The 23044-nt window shown below is 40.0% G+C and overlaps 1 protein-coding gene across 2 annotated transcripts; it reads left to right on the top strand.

Annotated features, from left to right (window-relative positions):
* The first annotated feature begins 16307 nt into the window (after nt 1–16307).
* On the top strand, nt 16308–22830 carry LOC149966703 (uncharacterized). Of its 2 annotated transcripts, none has more exons than XM_090153834.1 (2): nt 16308–16356; nt 16420–22830. In XM_090153834.1, exon 2 carries the CDS (start codon nt 16995–16997, stop codon nt 19227–19229), a length of 2235 nt encoding a protein of 744 aa, XP_090009960.1. In that variant the 5' UTR covers nt 16308–16356; nt 16420–16994; the 3' UTR covers nt 19230–22830. The 2 variants fall into 2 exon arrangements, with proteins under 2 accessions (XP_090009960.1, XP_090009957.1); XM_090153831.1 differs by having other exon boundaries at nt 16315–16356; nt 16416–22830.
* The last annotated feature ends 214 nt before the right edge of the window (nt 22831–23044 follow it).

Genomic DNA, 23044 nt, shown 5'->3' with positions numbered 1-23044 from the left:
ATATTTTACTCCCGGCCATTCGTATCCTCTCCCAGGGAGGGTTCGATACGGCCTCTCGGGTAAATGATAAGTCCGTTTTTTCGAGATTGGTTAGTTTATTAGTTTTTAGATATCGGTCGACGTCTGTTAATGAACGCAAACGGCAATGTCTATGTGTTCACGGTCGAGGCTTAACTTTCGATAAAGACCGGTGTTGGGTTTTTTTTTTTGCGTCTTCGAGCGGACTATGGCGGTTCCGACAACCGCTGCACCTACAATGATGGTCGCTTCTTTTCAAGTATCGCCGCCGGAAGCTTACCCATTTTCAACTCCAGGAGAATGACCAAAATGGAAAAGACGTTTTGAAAGGTTCCGTGTGGCTTCTGGATTGAGTCAGAAAGACGAAACAGAGCAGGTCAATGCTTTAATTTATATGATGGGTGACAAGGCCGAGGATATTTTTCAGTCCTTTGGGTTGAGTGCGGCTGATCAGGCGGTTTACCAAACGGTCCTTGATCGATTTGATGGGTATTTCGTGGTGAGGAAGAACGTTATATTTGAAAGAGCGACTTTCAATAATAGAAACCAACACGAAGGGGAACACACGGAGGAATATATTACGGCTCTATATGCTCTCGCTGAGACATGTGATTTTGGAACTTTACATGATGAGTTAATACGGGATCGGATTATTGTTGGGATACGTGATAAGAAATTATCAGAGAAAATGCAGCTTGACAGTACTATGACGTTGGATAAAGCTATTATCACTGCTCAACAATATGAGGAGGTAAAGCGACAACAGAAGTTCATGAATGGAAGTCAGTCGGGTCAAGCGGATGCATCTGTTAATAAACTTAGTTCCCAAAACAAACAGAAGTTTGCACAACGCACATCTTCTAACGCCAGCAATAATCAAAGTAAAACTCCACGGCAATATAAATGTGTGAAGTGTGGATCCCAAGAGTATCACATGCCAGAAAAAATGTCCAGCACGAAATGTTACCTGTTTTCGATGCAAGAAAAAGGGGCATTATAAGAAACAATGTCGAAACCCAAGGCAACTTAATGAGGTTAAAGGAAGCCAAAAGAGTCAAGAAGAATCGGCATTGGACTGTGCATTTTTGGGAGCACTGGAACTGTCTGAAGATTTTGATGCTGACATTGGTTCGGTTACCGAAAATTCTAACAACAAATCATGGAATGTTGACATTAAAGTTAATGGGATACCAATACAATTCAAGGTGGATACCGGTGCCCAGGTAACGCCGATTCCAGAGATGTTGTTTGGTGTAAAATTTGAGAATGTTCAGTATATGAAATCTGACAGATCGCTTTTGGGTCCGGCAAAGTCTAAACTGGAATGCCTTGGCATGACGGAGGTAGAAATGTCTTTTCGTGAAGTAAAGCATTGTGCGAAAATATATATTATTCGCAATCTGGAAAAACCTATTCTGAGTCTAAACGCCAGTGAAAGTCTGAAGATATTTCAGCGTTTGTACACGGTTAGTAGCAAGACGTTGGTTGACCCGAAGACGGAATTTCCTCGACTGTTTTCAGGTATTGGAAATATGAAAGTTCCATACATAATTGAACTGAATGAAAATGCCGTTGCTTACGCTATTGCTACCCCGAGACGAGTCGCGATTCCGTTGATGGAAAAGGTCAAGTTGGAGATTGAGAAGAAGAATAATCTAGGAGTAATTTCTCCAATCGACACTCCGACCGAGTGGTGCGCTCCTATGGTCATAGTACGGAAGCCAAATGGCGATTTACGCATTTGCGTTGATTTTACGAAGCTAAATGAATATATCAAGAGAGAAAGATTTCAACTACCAGCCGTGGATCACACATTAGGAAGGTTATCTGGTGCCAAGGTATTCTCAAAGTTGGATTGTAATTCTGGATATTGGCAGATACCTCTTGCCTTAGAGTCAAAGCTTTTAACAACATTTCTAACTCCATTTGGAAGATTTTATTTTGAAAGGTTACCTTTCGGCTTAAGCTCTGCATCTGAACACTTTCAGAGACGAATAAGCATGTATATTGACAATATTCCGAAAAGTGTCAGTCTCCAGGATGACATTCTTATTTGGGGAAGTGATGTCGATGACCATGATGCTAAATTACGGCAAGAACTGTCACGACTACAGGACAAAGGTGTTACCTTGAATTCGGACAAATGTGAATTTGGAACTGACTCCGTAAAATTTCTGGGCCACATCGTGGATGGATCGGGAATTAGGCCCGATGATGAAAAAGTCCGAGCCATTGAAATGATTGAAGAGCCTACCAACGTGTCAGAGTTACGTCGACTACTCGGAATGTCTTGTTACCTGGGAAAATTTATCGCATATGCGTCGAGAACACTTTCTGAGGCCGAGAAACACTATGCCCAGATAGAAAAGGAGGCGTTAGCCATAACTTGGGCGTGTGAGCGATACAAAGACTTCATAACGGGGCTTGAAATTACAATCGAAACTGATCACAAACCTCTTGTGACTCTATTGCACTCGAAAAATCTCGATGACTTGTCACCTCGTCTCCAAAGACTCCGCATTCGGTTGATGCTATATCAGTACCAGACAGTTTACATACCTGGAAAGGCACTGGTGGCGGCAGATACCTTGTCAAGAAGTCCGCTTAAAACTGTTGGCGAGTCTGAACTCATTATGACTCAAATACAAGCAACCGACAGTAGAATGATAGAGATTTGGCAATCCCAAACACTGGATGGCGAATGCAGGGCTGATACTCAAATTCATAACTAATTTTAGTGGAAATAGTAACTAACCTCTTCAAAAATAGTAACCAAAAAGTAACCTAAAAGTAACTAAGAAATACACGAATTTAAAGTAAAAATCACAGTTATTTTCTTAAAAAATCGCACTACATTAAGTATTTGCTAATTTGGAACTTTAGGGCCCGTTGCAAAAGTTCATTCGGCTAGGATTCTACGTCACGATTCTAGCTAAATGGGGCGTGTTTAGCCAGTTGGCGATCCTAGCTGAAAAACGCGTTGCAAAAGTATATTTTCAATTTGGCTAGCGATAATTTTTCCTAGCCGATTGGAGACTGCTCCTACGCAGCCGCCGATCGGCTAGAGCGGGAAAAATGGCTGAATTTATCGCGTTGCTTGATTCAAATGAATTGAATAATCGTGGTAATGAAGCTGCAGAACCTGATTTAAGGCGCGAAAGAGTACGGCATGAACGTCCAAATCCATTAGAGCTGTCTGAGAAGGAACTTTTACAAAATTATCGTCTTCCGAAACCCGTATTTATTCAATTGTGGGCTGAGCTTAGGCTACATCTTGAGCATTACATATTGCGCGGTCGGCCACCGTTGCATTCTGCAACTCAGACATGTCTTTTCTCTTAATAAACTCGATAGCTTAGAATAAGAGAAGGGTATTTGTTGCGTATATTATTGCTTATTGATAATATGTATTGTCTGAGATCTTTCGCACGCGTGTATTGACAATGCCCAGCTAACCGTCATTTTAGGAAAGGCGTTTTCCCAGGGACTTCATCTTAATTTTTTGACCCAAAAGAGTTCATGAACAAATTTGCATTTAGCTACATTAGAAATTTACTGTTTAATTGGTGCAAATAACTATTTCGATTAAATATTGAAAAATATTAAATTTGACGCGTTTTTCCCCCTCCTAAAAACTCCTTAAACGACGGCCTTGCGTTTGCCGCGTAATAATAATAATAATCAGCTAGGTTAATACCCAAGGCACCAAGAATGCATTTATTTAAACGCATTTATAAATATAAATAAATACATTATCGCGTTGACGGAGTGCGACTAGTTCTGAAATTACGGTAATTTTGAAAATCGGTGAATTACGCGGTAATTTACCATTTTGCAGTAATTTACCGTAATTTTCTTTAATTAAATATGACTTTTTTACGATTTAAACAAGGACAACATTGAAGTAATGCTTTTATTGGGTATTTTAATTTACGTTTTAAAATTACCACAAAAGTTAACAAGTGTGCCAAAACTTTGCAATTTTCTTAAATTTCACTATATTTATCACGCAATATAAATACTATTTACTTCTCCTGTTACTAACCTGCGTTTTTAGAAAACTATCGAAATTTGGGTTGGTACCCTTCTCTTGGTGCCATTATTCTTTTAAACTTTTAAAGTTATATTTAAAACAGAACTAAACAATCTACGCTTAAAATTGGAGAATTTCCGTCTGCTTAAAAACGTACTATTTCCCCGCGTAAATAGCATCTTCTGATTGGTTAAATAATGCACGTGGTAAAAAATAAAAAGTAGACGAGTCTGCTAAGATCTCGTTTGGCTAGATCGCACATCGGCGACTTTTGCAACGCATTTTTTTGGAATCCGCCAAACGACCTAGCCGATCTGCGATCGCTAGCCAATCGGCTAGATTTTTCCGAATGACTTTTGCAACGGGCCCTTACTCTCCCGCTAGTTTTGTAGCTAAACACATTTCCCTTCGTTACAAAAAAGGATTTGGTTAAATGACGGCATTTTTGATTTCTATGGGCAGTACTAAAATTAAATATGATACAATTAAATATGGTAAAATATTTTTTCGTAAAGATAACCTAACAAATTTCAGAAAAGTAACTTTTAGTAACCAAATTAGACAAATAGTAACTTTTAGTAACCGATTTAAAAAAAAAGTAACTTTTAGTTAAAAAAGTAACCCAGTATCAGCCCTGCCAAGAATGTATTTAAGTTACTAAGAATATTTCAGCATAGCCTTAACCCCTGGTACCATCCTCACAGCTTTTATGGAGAAAGTTCGTCTGCATTTAAGGCGCATTCAAGGTCATACCATATAGGAAACTGAATGGGAAAGCAGACGAATTTAACCTACAAAGGCTGCGAGGATGCGAATCAAAATCCTGTAGTCCAATATTCTTAGTAACTTCAATACATTCTTGCCCTGCGAATGCGCGGATCTGAAACGATATGTGGAATCTGGATGGCCAACGAAAACCACAGTTAAGCAAAACTGCCTGAAATATTTTCCGTTTCGTGATTCTATCACGGTTCAGAATGGAATTCTAATGAAGGATTCTCGACTTTTGATTCCAAGAAATCTGCGATCCGAGATATTGGACCGCATTCACGAAGGTCATTTGGGGATTACCAAGTGTCGCGCCCGAGCGAGAACGTCGGTATGGTGGCCGGGATTGTCCCGTGCTGTTGAAGATAAGGTACGAAGTTGCGAAACATGTCTGAAGGAATCAACCAATCGTCATGAACCTTTGAATCAGTCTCCGATTCCGGAGAGACCATGGCAGGTCGTTGCCATGGATCTTTTTTATGCGGAAGGAAAATGGTTTTTACTTTTGACGGAGACGCTGAATAACGTGCATCCTGATTTACGTGGAAAATGACAGCGACTTGAATAACGTGGAAACTGAATAACGTAGAAACTGAATAACGTGGAAACTGAATAGCGTGGAAACTGAATAACGTGGAAACTGAATAGCGTGGAAACTGAATAGCGTGGAAACTGAATAGCGTGGAAACTGAATAGCGTGGAAACTGAATAACGTGGAAACTGAATAACGTGGAAACTGAATAACGTGGAAACTGAATAGCGTGGAAACTGAATAGCGTGGAAACTGAATAGTGTGGAAACTGAATAGCGTGGAAACTGAATAACGTGGAAACTGAATATCGTGGAAATGTTTCCCCTCGTCGTTGCTAAAAGTCGCCACTGACTGAATTTTAAAGGCGTCGTTTTCCATTTAAACAAGTTGGGCAAAATCATACAAATTGTTTCACTTGCTGAATTATTTACTGAAAAGTGTATTATTGCTTCTTCTCTTTTCTCGAAATTCTTTTTATTTGATAATTATATGGCCTATTTATGCATTGCACCGAAAAGACGATTTTGTATAAATAAAAGGGTGGCAGATTTTTTGGTGGCCAAAGTATAAGACGGCCCTGACTAGTTTTAAAACCAAAATAAATAAATTTTATAAAATAGTAAGATTTTATATAACGAAAAGTTCTAAAAAAAGGTTAATTAACAAAGAAATATAAATAAAATTTAATTATTATTTTAATTATCTAAGAACGAGTGACACTATCTTTAGAAAAATAAATTTTAGACTAAAAATGAAGTTTATGAGTGAACTGGTGGAACAATACTTATCAAAGGAAATTGCGTTATAGCCAATTAGGTTTGAACATTCACTATACGAGGTAAAATTTATGTAGTCGCAGATTTTTTTAATGAAATTTAAAGAATTATAGTAAAGTTGTACTTGGAAAATCCATGACTTGAGTTATTGTCTGCAAGTGAGCGGGAGTGGTCAGCGAATGAGCGAAGAGATCTGCATGTGTTTGGAAAATAATTTTGCATCTTACCAAAACTCAATCGCATAAGTTAACCTCACTGTTTTACCAAATAACTATGGTCTTTCTCTCGACAATATATAATTTTTGAAAAACAGATACTAAACTACTGAAATAAAAAAAACAGTCTCACAATCATTAAAATAATATTTTATTTTATAATTCTGATCAGGAATTTGAGAAAAGTTCGAGGTCGGAAGTTATAGCGTCGTGGCTGGACGGGAACGGTTGGCGGTGGTGGCGGCGGTTTCGGTGGACGGAAATGGCAGGTGGCGGTGCCGGTTGGACGGGAACAGTTGACGGTGGTGGCGGCTGGACGGCAACGGCTGGCGGCGTCAGAACTCGTTGTAGAAGCGGCTAATTAGACTCGGAGTCGGACTCGTTCTCCCTCCCAGATAATATTTTATTTTGTAACTCTGGCCAGGAATTTGAGAAAAGTTCGAGGTCGGAAGTTATAGCGTTGTGGCTGGACGGGAACGGTTGGCGGCGGTGGCGGCTTGGCGGGAATGGCTTATAATTTATACAGATCATAGAATCAGTGCTTCCCTAGCTTTTTAAGTCCAAGTAGTATTTATTTTGAAAGTTTTAATTGTCACTTGGTGTAATTGATTTATAATGAACTAAGAGTCATCCAAGGAAGTTCCCGGTGGGAAAGTGTGCAGTGTCGAGGAGGCATTACCTCGTTGAACCACGACGGCGAAGCGCTGGATTAAGTAGTGACGGATCGAATCCTACGACCCATAGCGTTGGTCAGTTCCAAACCGAAGGAGCCAAGAGTTTCGATGGACACTGCTTTAAACATATAGTGTTACTCAAGCGCCGAGTATTTGGATCTCTTCTTCGTTTCAGCCTGGGTAGCGGCCCGGAAAGAGGCTGTTGAAAAATCAAGATTCCCAATGATTTAGATTGTATAATTATATAATTATCTTAGTATTCATTAATTCTTTTAGAATATGAATTGGTAATTTATATTCCCTTTTATAACATATCCAAAACGAATTGAATTTAATAAAACTTCGGCACGTAAAGTCAAGAAACTCTACAACATCTAACAAGTGCTGAATGTATGAATTATTTTGAAGAAGCAAAACTTCAAATAGAAACGTTTGCCCGAGAAAAGGAAGTGTAAAAAAATTAAGGCCGGAGAAACCGAGAGAGAAAATTTTTAAGAAAACTGTTAAATCTGAGGGGCAGGTCACTTCCTTGATTAACGACGCACCCCTCGAAAGATTAAATCCGATTTAATCGTGATTATTTTGATTAAATTCAATTTAATCACGATTCTGTTGATTAAATCACGTTTAATCATGATTTGAATGTTTAAATCTTATTTAATCATGTTTAGAATGTTTAAATCTGAATTAATCATGATTAAATGAAAAAATCTGATTTAATCATGATTAAATGAAAAATCTGATTTAATCATGATTAAATGAAAAAAACTGATTAAAATAATTAAATCCCGATTGAAACGATTTAATAATGATTAGTATGATTAAATCGCGATTTGAAATTTGAAGGAGAATCAGAATGGTTATATTGGTGAATGGAATGATTACAATTGTGCGTGATTAGAACGAGCGGATTAGAATAATGTTACATGAAAAAAAGTCATTCCTATTACCAGAGAGTGTAAAGATTTTGAGAGGCGTCTCTTCCTATTCCCGTAACGTTAAAATTTCGTACAAGATTTTGAGAGAGCGCGCCCATAGGAGAGGTTACGATACTATCCGACACACGATGTCGCTACTGGAAAATTTTTAAATTTTGTAAACATCCGGAAAGTTTTTCATCAGTCATGGCTGTTAAACATAGTTGAATTATGCTAATTTAAAATTAATAAAATTCAATTCCATGAAAAATAAAGAAACGTAAGTACAAGAAAGCGGACTATTTATAATATTTTGATACTAAAAGAATTATTTGTTTGATTAACCAAGGAAATTCATTGGAAATTTTATGAAATGGCCGAGGCTTAACGAGAACAGAGCGTTATAACTTAATACGAGGAAACATTGAAGTTGGTAAAATGAGATTAATGTTGTATTTTTAACAGTTTCCTATCTAATCTTTTCTGGGTTTTCGTGTATTCATGGTTGAGATCTTGTTTTTTAAGGGAACTATGTATGCAGAGTTCTATGGAAAAAGATATGATGTTTTGGTATGCAGTTGCACATGGAGAATCTTCATTAGCTTTAAAATATTTCTTGTCAATTCTTTGAATGATGAATCTCTCCAAACGTCCTTTAATATTTGTCATGTGCGATAAAAGCTTAAAACTGGTGTCAAATACTTAATTCATTTGTCTCCGTTACAAATTTGAAGAAACTATCAGTTGGTACGATGAGGCTGCTGAGCAGCTGATAGAAGAATTCTTTGCTGTTTTGAAAGCTTTAAAGTAAAAGAGCAGATTTGTTGGGTCAACAATTGGATTGTCTTTTTTGAGTTGACTTATGCAAGAAGAGCATTGAAGGTTTGAGTAGCAGCGGTGAATTAGATATCCTGAAATGTAACTAAGAACATTTTGTTTTAGCAGGTTTGGACTTCCAATAGAATTACAAAATTCTAAGTCTTCATCGGAACATTGCCCCTGGCTTTGCGAGACTACAAGATTTTCAAAATTAGAATCCGGTGGTTTCAAGAGATTATTCACAGAGGCCGCCCTGTATGCAGCTCGAAATTGTTGTGGATTGGGATGATCACGGACTCGCGGTTGCCTCCTTTCTGTCTTATAGATCCAAGAAAATTATCTACAAAATCTTGGCTAATCCTGTCCGTTAATAAAAACTTAATTTTGGTTTTTTCCTTTAGATCTTCCCAGAGGAGTAGCAAGGCTTGAATTGAAATTACCATTTTCTGAAATTTCCAATGGTGTAGAGTCATTAAGACTGAAAATTGTTGGCACAGCGGATGGTGTGAGCCTATTTTTAGTTCTAATATTCATGAAACTGGCATCAATGAAATTATTCGCGCAAATTATATGGTTACGTGTAAATATTCCGTAGTTTTATTTGTAAGCCCATCATTATTTACATTTTTCAGCCACAAAATAGAACTAAACTTTATATTAAGTTAATATGCCAATAAGCCTATCTAATGAAAATGCGAATTTACCAGTCTTTTTCCTTTGGAAACTTAAAAAAAGATGAACAAGGATTTCTTGTTTTCAATATTTTACAATTTAAAACAAAAGAATATACCCCAGACCCACTAAATTATTTAAAAACCTTGTAAAACTAGCATTAAAAATCTGGAAAGTTTTTGCGTCTCTTTTAAACCTAACATCGAAACGCACGCGCTGTGAGAACGGCGCCACTATTGGCGCCATCGCTCTTACGGTAGTAGCAGAGATACTGACAATATAGAGATATGAAACTCCGCCTGAAAAGCGACCCCCGGAATTTTTAAAAAATCCTGAGCGGAGCGACGCCTAACGGCCGGGAGAAAGCGTATTTTTCGAAATCCCAAACAGCGGATTTCAGACGCAAAAATTTATATACGCGTTTTGGCTTAGAAATTATCATCTTGAGGGTTTGTATCAATAATGAAATATGCCTGGAAGTAATTGTTCTGTAAAATTTTGTAACAGTTCCAATGTAAAGCAAAGGATCTCCTTGTTTAAGTTTCCAAAAGAGAAAGAACGGTGGGTAAAATTAATTAATAGCTTTTGTTAGGCCTACCTTTAATATGTGGTTTTTCAATAAACTTAGCTCTGAGAAATGGCTGATAATGTCGGAAGAAGCTATCTTTATTTGAAAGATGCGATACATTTACATCATAATAAAATATGCGCCCTACATTGAGGATTCTTGTTTTATGAATAGTAAAACCAAAAACAGACTGACATCAAACGCTATTCCAACAATATATTCAAATGAATTTAAGCCAACAAGTAAAAATTGAGTTTTAAGTATTGTTTATTTATAAGTACGATGAAATTTATACATTGGTAACGGGGTCATAAGTTAAAACTCAATTTTCAAATAGAATCTAGTAAACTGTCTGTAGAAATGGTGGAAGAGCATAGGAACCAGGGGGGGGGGGGGCAAGGATTGCAATGCACCTCCCTAGAATTTTACTGGGAGGGGCAACTAATGTTATTCCCCCCTCTCAGTTGAAATCTTCGCAAGGCTCAAATTATCATTTTAAAAGCATAGAAAGGTTATAGAACCTCAACTGTGTTTAAATTTCAATCTTTTCCCGCCAATGTATATAGTAGAAAAATGTACAAATGCATTCGGAAAAGCTACACTCCATTAAAAATTAAAAACCATTCTCCAGACCCCTTTTGGTTTCACTTTGCCCCCTCCACCTTCTAGAACGTTCCTACGCCCCTGAAGAGCGCAACAATATTATCAGTTGCAGCAAGTTCCAGCGAAACTATATCTACAGAACAGGATTGTAAACAGTTTCATTCAAAACAACTATTAAATTTTAACATGATTTTCTTTATCAGTGGAAATTCCTACAATTGAAATTCAGCAGGCTACTAAACCTAATATCGAGACAAATTCCTTCTTAACATTGACTTATATAAGACCCATATAATAATTCCAGATGATTATGATGAAAGTCTTCCATCAGCAAATAATTATTATCCCAGGGCATGTTCGGAGGAAGACTTTCAAATTTGTAAAAGTTCACTTGAAAGCCAAGGGCCTGGAAAACAAAACAAACTATCTTACATTTCAGGATATGTCTTATCTCGTTGTAATAAAAACCACAATTGTGAATAATGCAAAACCAAACTTGTAGATGAAAAACAAACACTCAACCAGTCAAATATATTAGCATCATTTAAGTCTCGTGATACATCAACATTCAGTGGCTTGACAATACCAACTGAAAGATTCCAGAGCAACGTATCTGAGATCAAGGACAAGTTTGATAAACTTTTCCCAATGGTAATACAAATGAATAAAGTCAAAGAGAGGATTACCAGAATTATTTCAAGAACAATCGATCAATCTTGGTTTATTTCAAAAGATGAGATGCATCAGCATGTTCCATGTGTTGATTACTTGAAAGAAATAATTAATTTTTTTGTACAACTTTCCATTCGTAGTACATTGGAAAAACATAATTTAAACCACAAGTATGACAAAGCCCAGAAACATCTAGATCGCAAATTACTTAAGGTTCAACATTAACAAATACTTACCAAACATGTTAGTCGTTAACCATTTCGATAACATATACTTAGATTAATAATATTCCAATTATTTATCCCAGAAATACCCTTGGATTAATGATCATTAATTTAACCTCTGGCCCTGATTCAAGTAACAAAGGTCTAAAATAACATAAAAAATAGTTAATATATGAACTTTCTTAAAATAATTAAATATAATTAATTAAAAACTTACTTTTTATCTTATCTTAATAAATTGTATTGAAAATCCTCTAAGCAATCGTATTTCTTTATTAAAGCTGCACATATGATTCATTGAATTTCATTCAAAACGTAAACCTACTGCAAATAAACACGGGAAGAAAAAGCTTTCTCCCGGTTGATAGATGGCGCCGACGTTAACGAAAAAAAAAGGGGTCGCAGCGATGTATAGGGAGTTTCATATCTCTATATTGTCAGTATCTCTGGTAGTAGTGGACATTTTTGGGAAAAAAAAGTTAGTACGCTTTTTTGAAAGAGAGACGCCTCTCATAATCTTTACACTCTCTGCTATTACAATGTTTCCTTAATTACTAAACGGTGATAACTCGTGTTACTAAGCTGTGACAACTTGTTACAAAGCTGTAATGTTTTCGGATGTTTTAAATAAAATGCGATAAGTTATTTTTTATCATTTCAATCAAATACATTTACGATAGAACCATCAATATTAATAATTAATATTAAATTATCGTACTTTAGTGCTGATTTTAATTATAAAATCTCGATTCGACCTGGTTAAATGATTTAATCCTGATTAGAATTATTAAATCTTGTTTAAATTATGATTAGATGGATTAAATCGTGATTAGATTTTCTAATCTTGATTACCCTGATTTAATAATTTTACTATGATTAAGACGCACCCAAAATTGAAGTGACCCCCTCGTCTAAGCGTGGAAAAAGATGCGCTACATGTGATTAACTTCAGAGTACGAGGAAAAAGAACGATGAAGGATTATAGTGCAATAATTGTTAAGACTGGATTTGTTTCACTTGTTTGAAACCATGTGAAGGAAACTGTGAATAATTACCTAATGAAGTGCCGAAGAATTTCTGAAAATACTGTTTACCAGAAGAATAAATATTTCTATTTTATAAAATAACACTATAAACACTTATTAAATTTTTTCATATCTAAATATTTAGATTCTGTTTTTAATTGATTCTATGATCTGTATAAATTAAATTTATTATGTATCGCTCGAAATTTATATGGGGTTAAAGGTTAATTTTTATTATAATTACTCTTAAACCACAAGGGCTAGTTTTTATTTATCAGGGGTTGAAATTTCAAGTCTGACGTAAGGAACATTCGAATTACATGTAATTAATTATTACTAATGTGCTAAACATTACTCCACGCGACAACAAGATGGTCAAGAGCAGTATTTTCTATAAGTCAGGGGAATTTATGTATTATAATCGTAGGTCAAGAGTATATGAAATTAACACTAATGGCAAAAGTATACAAGAAAACAAAATTAGTACGTTCCTGTCTTGACAGCGCCAGCTGTTCCAAACGTCCAGCCGCAGCCGTAGCCAGCCTTTCCCGTCCTGCCGCCACCGCCGTAAGCCGTTCCCGTCCAACCACGATGCTATAACTTCCGACCTCGAACTTTTCTCAAATTCCTGATCAGATTTATAAAATAAAATATTATTTGGGAGGGAGAATGAGTCCGACTTCGAGTCTAATAAGCCGCTTCTACAACGAGTTCTGACACCGTCAGCCGTTCCCGTCCAGCCGCCGCCAGCCGTTCCGTTAAGCTGCAGCCGCAGCCAGCCGTTCCATCCAGCCACGACGCTATATCTTCCGACCTCAAACTTTTCTCAAATTCCTGATCAGATTTATAAAATAAATATTATTTGGGAGGGAGAATGAGTCCGACTTCGAATCTAATAACCCGCTTCTACAACGAGTTCTGACGCCGCCAGCCATTCCCGTCCATCCGCAACCGCAGCCCGCCGTTCTATCCAGTCGCAGTCGCAGCCAGCCGTTCCATCCAGCCACGACGCTATATCTTCCGACCTCAAACTTTTCTCAAATTCCTGATCAGATTTATAAAATAAATATTATTTGGGAGGGAGAATGAGTCCGACTTCGAGTCTAATAACCCGCTTCTACAACGAGTTCTGACGCCGCCAGCCATTCCCGTCCATCCGCAACCGCAGCCCGCCGTTCTATCCAGTCGCAGTCGCAGCCAGCCGTTCCATCCAGCCACGACGCTATATCTTCCGACCTCAAACTTTTCTCAAATTCCTGATCAGATTTATAAAATAAATATGATTTGGGAGGGAGAATGAGTCCGACTTCGAGTCTAATAACCCGCTTCTACAACGAGTTCTGACGCCGCCAGCCATTCCCGTCAATCCGCAACCGCAGCCCGCCGTTCTATCCAGTCGCAGCCACCGCCTGCCGTTCCGTCCAGCCGCAGTCACAGCCAGCCGTTGCCGTCCAGCTGCAGGCAAGTGGTCAGAATTTATAGACCGGTGCTCCAAGCCGCCGCCAGCCGTTCCGTCCACCCGCAGCCGCAATCAGCCGTTCCCGTCCAGCCACAGCTAGGTGGTCAGAATTTATATACCGGTGCTCTAAACCACCGCAGCTGCAGCTAACCGTTCCATCCAGCCGCTGCCGCAATCAGCCGCTCCCGTCCAGCCGCAGCCGCTGCCAGCCGTTCCCTCCAGCCGCAGCCGTATCCAGCCGCCACCGTCGTAAACCGTTCCCGTTCAGCCACGACGCTCTAACTTCCGACCTCGTAATTTCTCAAATTCCTGATTAGATTTATAAAATAAAATATTATTTGGGAGGAAGAACGAGTCCGACTTCTAGTCTAATAAGCCGCTTCTACAACGAGTTCTGACGCCGCCAGCCGCTCCCGTACAGCCACCACCAGCCATTTCCGTCCATCCGCCACCGCCGCCAATCGTTCCCGTCCAGCCACCGCCAGCCATTTCCGTCCTGCCACCACCGCCGTAAACCGTTCCCGTCGCTATAACTTCCAACCTCTAACTATTCTCAAATTCCTGATTAGATTTATAAAATAAAATATTATTTGGGAGGAAGAACGAGTCCGACTTCTAGTCTAATAAGCCGCTTCTACAACGAGTTCTGACGCCGCCAGCCGCTCCCGTACAGCCACCACCAGCCATTTCCGTCCATCCGCCACCGCCGCCAATCGTTCCCGTCCAGCCACCGCCAGCCATTTCCGTCCTGCCACCACCGCCGTAAACCGTTCCCGTCGCTATAACTTCCAACCTCTAACTATTCTCAAATTCCTGATTAGATTTATAAAATAAATATTATTTTGGAGGGAGAATGAGTCCGACTTAAAGTCTAATAAGCCGCTTCTACCACGAGTCCAGCCGCAGCCACAGCCAGCCATTCCGTTTAGTCACAGCTGCCGCCAGCCGTTGCCGTCCAGCCGCCGCCAGCCGTTCCGTTAAGCTGCAGCCGCAGCCAGCAGTTCCGTCCATCCACAGTCACAGCCAGCCGTTACCGTCCAGCTGCAGCCATGTGGTTAGAATTTATATACCGGTGCTCCAAGCCCCCGCCAACCGTTCTGTCCAGCCGCAGCCATGTGATCAGAATTTATATACCGGTGCTCCCAACCGCTGCAGCCACAGCTAGCCGTTTCATCCAGCCGCAGCCGCAGAAAACCGTTCCGTCAAACCGCAGCCGTTGGAAGTCTATCATCCTAATACCTTACGCCAGCGTCCACAGCCTGGACAGGTGACAGAACAGCCAATGCTGTAGAAAGGACAGTGTGTCAGAATTTATAGCCCGGTGTACCTAGTAACAGAGACCATACCACCGGAGGCCTATCATCATAGTGCCCTACGCCAGCGTCCACTTAGCCAGGACAGGTGATAAATCCCGCATGGGTAGCAGAACCCTACTACTGATGGTCGCACCTTTGACGCAAGCCACTCAACCCAGCAGAAGGTTCAGCAATGGGTGGACCAATCCCCACTTCGCACACAGCAGTGGGATTAAGAATGGATGCTGTAGCAACTCCAGCCGACACCCTACCTACACAGGTAATTAGTCAAACCTTTTGGAGAGAGCTCCTAAAGGGGAACGACAGTAGGATGTACCCCAATCTTTGGCACTTTTCAATGTAGAGGTAGAAAGGGGGTCGGCAACGGAAATCCCCGCTTCCTTCCCCCCTCCCTAAACTAGGTCACAGGTGGCGCGGTGGGGTCGACATTTTCTTCCCCCCTCGGGGTAAGTCACCGAAGGTCATTGACCTCCGCTGAGTGGCGCGCGCTGATTGGCGCGTAAACTACGCGACGCGGATACTGCACGCTGATTGGCTAGCGCGGCGCGGCGCGGGAACTACGTGGTTACCACGCGCGTGTACTGCGCGCTAATTGGCTGGCGCGAAATTGTTCAAAATGGCGCTGATTGGTTGGTGTTTTGGCGCGAAAAGGGGTCAGTACTCCTTTAACGGAATTCCCAGGCTCGCTATACTCGGGCATTGTTAAAGTGGTGACAGGTTTGATTGATTGAGCAGGTGTTATTCGGCGTAGAAATAACTGAGCGGCGCAAATACCTTTAGTGACAATACCGAGAGAAAAACCTATTAATTATGTCATCGAATTAAATTGAGTCGCGCTGGAAATGCGTTAGTGAACAATCCTTTCGCATAGTCATGGTTGAACCGGTTCATTCCGCTTTCGTTAAGTAATTAATCATTTTGACAAATTGACAATAGGACTGTCACGCGATTATTTTGTTCTTCCCCCCCCCCTTACCTTGCGAGTATAAAAGAAACCGCCCAACGGTCAATTTCGCAGAAGCGACTAACAGCGCACCCACTCTCCGACGACCAATCAGCAAGATGGTAATTATGTTTTTGAAATTTTTTAAGCGAGATTAGTTTTTAATCTCTATATGTCTTAGGCAGCCCGAGACGACATTAAGCTCGATTATGACACTCCCCCAACAGCACCAGTGAAGTTGCCCGAAGTATACGCTAGAAAATCAAAAGTCGGCGAAGTAATTAAAAAAAAATAAACCTCGACAATTATTCGCGGGGAAAGGGGCTAACCAAGACATAGAAAAATTAACAAAGAATACCACTTGGCACGAGATTGTATTAGAATTCTCCGAGCTCGGAGATTTGGGCGTTAAAATAACGACCTTTGACCAAAAAATATATATAGATATAAGGCGTTACGCCACGCACGTAGCATCCAGTCTTCCGCAACCGACTAAACAGGGTGTATGCGTTAAACTAGAATCAGGACCCCAGCTTAAAGCAGCCTTAGAAGACGTCAAGGACCAAGACGCCGTTTATCTAATTGAGAGTGATAAATTAGAAATTCGCCATAGCCAGGCCACCGGTCACACTTGCTTGACCAAAAATTCTGGTTCCTCATTTGCAAAATCGCTGACCCTATACGGCAGAAGAGACATTCACGACGTCCTGCGGTTATTGAGGGAAGTGACTCAACGCTACGACGATATTCGTAAATTACAATGACTCAAGAAGCCCCTCTCGATTTAAGTACCAGGTTTCGACCTGAGAACTATTATTCGGTTACTAAAATTATCTCTCGGACTTCCAAAAAATACAAATGTAAAACTTTAGAATTCAAGTGCGAGTTCAAAAATTTGGACGATCTCAACCACGCGCGAATAGAAACCCAATTAAACGAAATTTTCCAATCCCTATTAAACGAAATTAGCGATGAAAATCAGGGTTACAGTCGTATCAGAATAGCGGTCAGTTCGGACGAACTCGAAGAGCCCATTAATTTCCAATTTATGAACCTAAACGAGTTGACGGCCGATAGAATTTTAAGCGGTATCGAGCAGGTAGCCCAGTCCCATAAAAATTTATACTTTGAGGCCCCCCTAAAATTCGACGTAATTCTTCTGCAAGACACCAATATGAGTGGTAGTCAAAAAAGTATTCGTAATAGGACTATAGAGTGCTTAGATAATTATATTGAACAGGGCAATACCTTTATTCCAATTCGCAATTCTGATAATCTGTGTTTTGCGAGGGCTGTAGCGGTAGGACAGTGTCTCGCTGACTACCAAGAATTAAAAAATAAAGGCCAATCCAAAAATTTTAATATGCATGATCTAAAGTACATTCGTAATGTTAACTGTCCAAAACAAAAAAAAGCGGCCTTAGCGTTACACAGATTATCAAAAGTTCCCCCAGGTCCTGTTGAAATAAAAGACATTCCTAAATTCCAAAATGTCTTGCCCGATTATCAAATTATCCTACTCGATTCCGATTCCAATTTTGACCCCATTTATTTAGGCCACTTTCAACCCAAACAAATCTTTCTCCTTAAATTAGGAAACCACGTTCACGTAGTGAGGTCTTACGCCGCCATGTTCGGGGGAAAAGGGTACTGTCCATTTTGTTTGAAAGTTTTTGTGAGTAGCAAAGTAAAAAAGCAGCATAATTGCGAGGGCCCCGTTAATTGTAAGCGGTGTCTCGACACGAATGTTTCCCATACCGAAGCTAGTCAGCGTTGCGCCAACTGCTTTAGATATTTTGCAGGGAATACGTGCTTACAAAAGCATATAGAATTAGGGACGTGCGACAAACTCAAACGTTGCCTAACTTGCGGTAAAGAGTTTGAAGGGGAGCACGTATGTGATTTGAAATGTCATTACTGCAAAATTGAGCACCCGAAAAATGCGTGTTTTGTGCAACCTATCACGTTACCGGAAAATTCCACCAGAATCCTTTACTTTGATTTTGAAACTTTAGTCGACAATGACGAGATTAAACCCGTTCTGCTAATTAGCGCTATGCAAGACAGTCCGTACTCTGAAACGTACGATTACCGTACCTTTACCGGCTTTAATTGCGTCGAGACGTTTTTAGATTACTTATTGGAGAGTCAGATCGTTGCAAAAAAGGGTAAAACCAAATATTCAAAGGTCGAACCAGTTTTCAAAAACATTACGTGCATTTCGCATTTTGGGTCTGGATTTGATAGTTTACTCGTTTTAAAAGGAGTTCTGACCCGGCCAATAATCCCCGAAGTTATCTTTAAAGGCTGCAAACTTCTCGCGATGTTTCTTTCCAAATACAATATAAGATTTATAGATAGCTTTTCTTATTTTCCAGCCCCTCTCAGAAGCTTCTCCAAAACCTTTAATTTAAGCGAAAGCAAGGGATTTTTCCCGTATTCTTTCTTAAAAAAAGACACCTTAGACTATATCGGCGTCGTACCGGAAAAATCCTTTTTCGAAGTAGATAAATTAACCCCCGACCAATTGGCAAATTTCGACACTTGGTACGACGCCCAAAAATGTACCGTTTTTGATTTAAAAGAAGTGTTGACAAAGTACGCCATTGATGACGTCAAGCTGTTACAGAGGGGTTTTGACCGGTTCAGAAATCTTTTTAGAGGAAAGGTCAATTTCGACATTTTGGCGGGAAAAAGCGTGACTCTACCCGGAGCTTTAACCGATTTATTTTTGAGCCGGTATCTGAAACCAAATACCATAGCTATTATCCCGCCAGCAGGGTACAGGGGTAAGCATTCCGTTAAAGCTCTCAGATGGGCGGCTTACTTGGAGCAAAAAATGCACGTAAAGTTTCAAACGGCGCGATCGTTGGAGGGAGAAAAGTATTTAGCTCCTTACCACCCCGACATTTACAGCGCTGACCCTTTAATAATTGGGGAATTTTTCGGGTGTTTCTGGCACGGGTGTCCCAATCACACTGACCATAATGGGTAAAATTACGAACTTAAAGAATCTAACATCAATAATTACTTAAAAACTCTCGACAAAATCGAGTTTTATCGTCAAAATTACCCCAACGCGCGTTTAATTACCATATGGGAGTGTGAATGGGACACGTTTTTAAAAGATAACCCCGAAATAAATTCGTTTTGCGACGAACTGGCTTTCTCCGATCCGATCAATTCGCGAAGCGCTCTGAGGGGTGGGCGCGTTGAAAATTTTTTACTGTATATAGAATCCACCCCCGAGAGGCCGATTAAATTTTACGATTTTAACAGTATGTATCCATCGGTCTCCATGTCCAAAAATTACCGCTACCCCAAAGGGGTCCCCGAAATCTTAACTAGCAACTTTAATTACGAACCCGATTTCTATTTCGGGCTAATCAAAGCGACTCTTCTCCCACCCCAAGATCTATATCTCCCCGTCTTGGGCTCCCTGATTGGCGATAAATTAATGTTTACGCTATGCAGAACGTGCGCCCTCTATAATCTAGCCGACTGTCGTCATACCGAGGCGGAACGCGCGATTACGGATACGTACACTACCCCCGAGTTTTATTTATCCCTTCAATATAATTATAAAGTTTTACAAATTCACGAAGTGCAGCATTATCGCGAAACTTTCGACTCTGACTGCCCCGTTTTTGACGATTATGTCAGAGATTTTTACAAAATGAAAACCCAATACGCTGGTTTTCCTAAAAACGTTGACTCCTTAGAAGAAAAACAAAAATATTTAAACGACTTTTGGGAACAGGACGGGATAAAAATAGGCCTAGAAGAGGTTAGCTCTAACCCGGCTCTCAAAGCGCTTGGCAAGCTTTCCCTTAACCAGCTTTGGGGACGTCACCTAATTCAATTACGTCAAAATAATAGTTCTTTTATAAACTCCTACGCTGACTTGGTTAAAATTTTAACTGATAAAACGAAAGAGCTGACCGATTTAAAACTCCTAGAAAACGGAATGGCTCTCGTGACGACCAAATATCACGAAGACCACGTCCCGGCTTATCGTAAAGGTTCCCCAACTGTGGGCATTTTCGTCGCCTCTTATGGGCGTATTAAATTATACAATCTAATGGCTAAAATCGGGCCTAATTTGGCCTACGGCGATACGGACAGTTGTATTCTGATACACGATAAGAAATTAGATTTAACTTTATCAAGCAGCTTGGGCGGACTTACGGATGAATATCCTAATGACCCCATTAAAGCTTTTACCACGATAGCCCCCAAGGGTTACTCTATCTTGTTCGAATCGGGCAAAATTTTAACCAAGATAAAAGGCGTCACTCTTACTAAAAAAAATCAGACCATCTTAAACTTTGACACGATAAAGCAGTTGGCGCTCGAGAACCGCGAATTAAAATACCGTGTCGAGATTCCCTTTAACGTGAAAAGACAAAAAACCGGGCACTTGTATCTCAGACAAGCCGAAAAACTAGTGGGATTTACGTCGACGAAACGTATATTTTTCAAAGACGGTACTTCTATTCCCTACGGATATTCATGTCACTCACACGCCTAAAATTTCAAACCCCCTGTACCTTTCTTTTGGCTGGCCCCAGTAAGTCGGGAAAAAGTCACTGGACGTTTAATCTCTTGAAAAATAAAAATTTAATGTTCGACAATCCACCCCAAAAAATTTTATATTGCTACAATCTTTGGAACGATCAATTTGACGAATTAAAAACCCTCGCCCCCGAAATTGAATTCCATAAGGGACTCTTTAGTGAAAAACCCGAAGATTTGTTTGACAAAAGACAAAACAACCTCTTGGTGCTAGACGATCTTTCGAGCGAGTGCTTAGACAACGCGCTGGTATCTGAACTTTTTCGAGTGTGTTCGCATCATCTGAATCTGAGTATTGTATTCTTATGCCAGAACGTCTTTGGTCAGGGCAGATTTTCTCGCGACATTTCGCTTAACGCCTCATTTATAGTCCTGTTCCGAAGCCCCCGTGATCCATCACAAATAAAACATTTAAGTCGTCAGATCTTTCCGCATAACCCTAATTTTCTGAGCAACGTTTATAATTACGTAACGTCGGATACGCCCTATTCTAACGTGGTTGTTGACCTGCAACAAAAAACTCCCGAATTTCTAAAAGTTAGAACGCAATGCCTCATGGAAGAAGGACCAATGTTAGTATTTACCGAAAATTAATTTTTTATTTTATGTATTTATCATTTTTGGTAGAGGAAAATGTATATTATTGTAATAATCAGAATATATAACAAAGTGTTTATTCGAATTTTACGTCATTCTGTAAAATGCCTTTGCCCAGGTCAATTATAGAAAGCCGCCCGTATCTAACTTTATTAAAAAAGGCTTCCCCAAATCAAAGACGATTTTTACTGAAGAACGCCACGCGAGATCAGGTTGGCTCAATCGCGAATATCTGTCATAATATTTGCCGCGGAGCTTTACCAGTTGGCGAGCATAAACGACGGCAATTACAACGATATAAAAAATCTATTAGAAAACTAGGTCAAAGAGATCTCAGTGATTGTTATCGACGAAGAATTCTAGTCTCGCAAACGGGCGGTTTTTGGGGAGCGATTCTCGATTCGCTCATCCCGCCAATCTTGGGTCGTATAATTAATCCGGCGCGATGAAGAAATTTGTCTTGCTACCCGCGGATAGCTATTTATCCGATACCGAAAAATTGCTAAATTTAATACAAGAACACATGAATAGTATTCTTAACAAATCCGTTCGAGACGGTAGTGAAGAAGAAAAACTACGAGAATATCTGGCAATGTTGGCGCGGTATCTCAGAATTAAAGACTATGACGGCGCTCCAGCCGTTCAAATAAAACCGCCCCCTTTACCTCCTTCTTCGAGTACGTTAGCGCCGATACAGTTAGCACACGGTGCGATCTACCAGCCTCCCGCTGTACCTAACGGTTCATTCGGTAACCCGCCGCTCGCCTCGCCAAGTTTTTTTTCGCCTCCCCAAACGCCAAATCAGCTCCATCAACTATTCGCCGCGCCGCAACAGGTGCAAAGAGCCGTACAGCAACCTCTCCACCAACTGGAAATGGCTATTAACAGGCCCCTCCCAGCATCACCGATAAATCCTGGAATTTCTACACCATGGCAGAGTGTCTCCGGCATTTCGGGGTTGGACGAAAGTCAATCGCCCGATTACGCCCATAAAACTTTAATTGCAGCCCCACAGCATCTCGTGACGTCACGAAATATTCCATTCAAGCCTGACTTTGCGAGTACTCCAGGCTACCAAAAGGGAAGATGGAAGAACGGCGCTAGCAACGTTTTCACTTCGCCCGCTCGAGCTGAGCTACGTAAATCTCGAAGCGAAACGAGTCTCGATGAATATAGCACGCCAACTTTCAAAGACAGCAGCTATAAGCCTTCGGAATCCACCCTTCGCAATACGACCGAACCTGTTTCCTTGCCTTTCGTAGGACCGCTCTTGACAAGAAAGGAATTGCCAACCCGACAAGGTCGCAAAGAAAGACGCCGGGCGTATTCTAAAGATCGTGAAATTAATGATTGGGAAATTAATGAATGGGAAAATTAATGTTTTTTTGTAAAACCATGTTTATTAAACACTATTGATTACAAAATCTGTTTTCGTGATTAAATAAATGTACACACAATGCCAATAGCGAAATTACTTCGTTCATATATATTTCATTATTATACATTTTTAAAATTTTCTTAAAGCTTAATCCAGCAGACCTATTTAACAGAAACGAAGCAACGTGCAAACCGCAAGTTTCTTGGTTCATATCTTGAATTATATTTTTATTATAAAACCATTTCTGAGCTAAATGATCC

The sequence above is a fragment of the Leiobunum rupestre genome, chromosome 1 (assembly GCF_980474605.1).
Source record: "Leiobunum rupestre chromosome 1, qqLeiRupe1.1.hap1, whole genome shotgun sequence".
NCBI classification, from domain to species: Eukaryota; Metazoa; Arthropoda; class Arachnida; order Opiliones; family Sclerosomatidae; genus Leiobunum; species Leiobunum rupestre.
The sequence above is the reverse complement of the archived record's forward strand: the minus strand, read 5'-3'. Positions and strand labels throughout refer to the sequence as shown.

Excerpts from the sequence above, each read along its gene's own strand:
- LOC149966703 (XM_090153834.1), top strand. The coding sequence starts at position 16,995 with ATGACTCAAGAAGCCCCTCTCGATTTAAGTACCAGGTTTCGACCTGAG.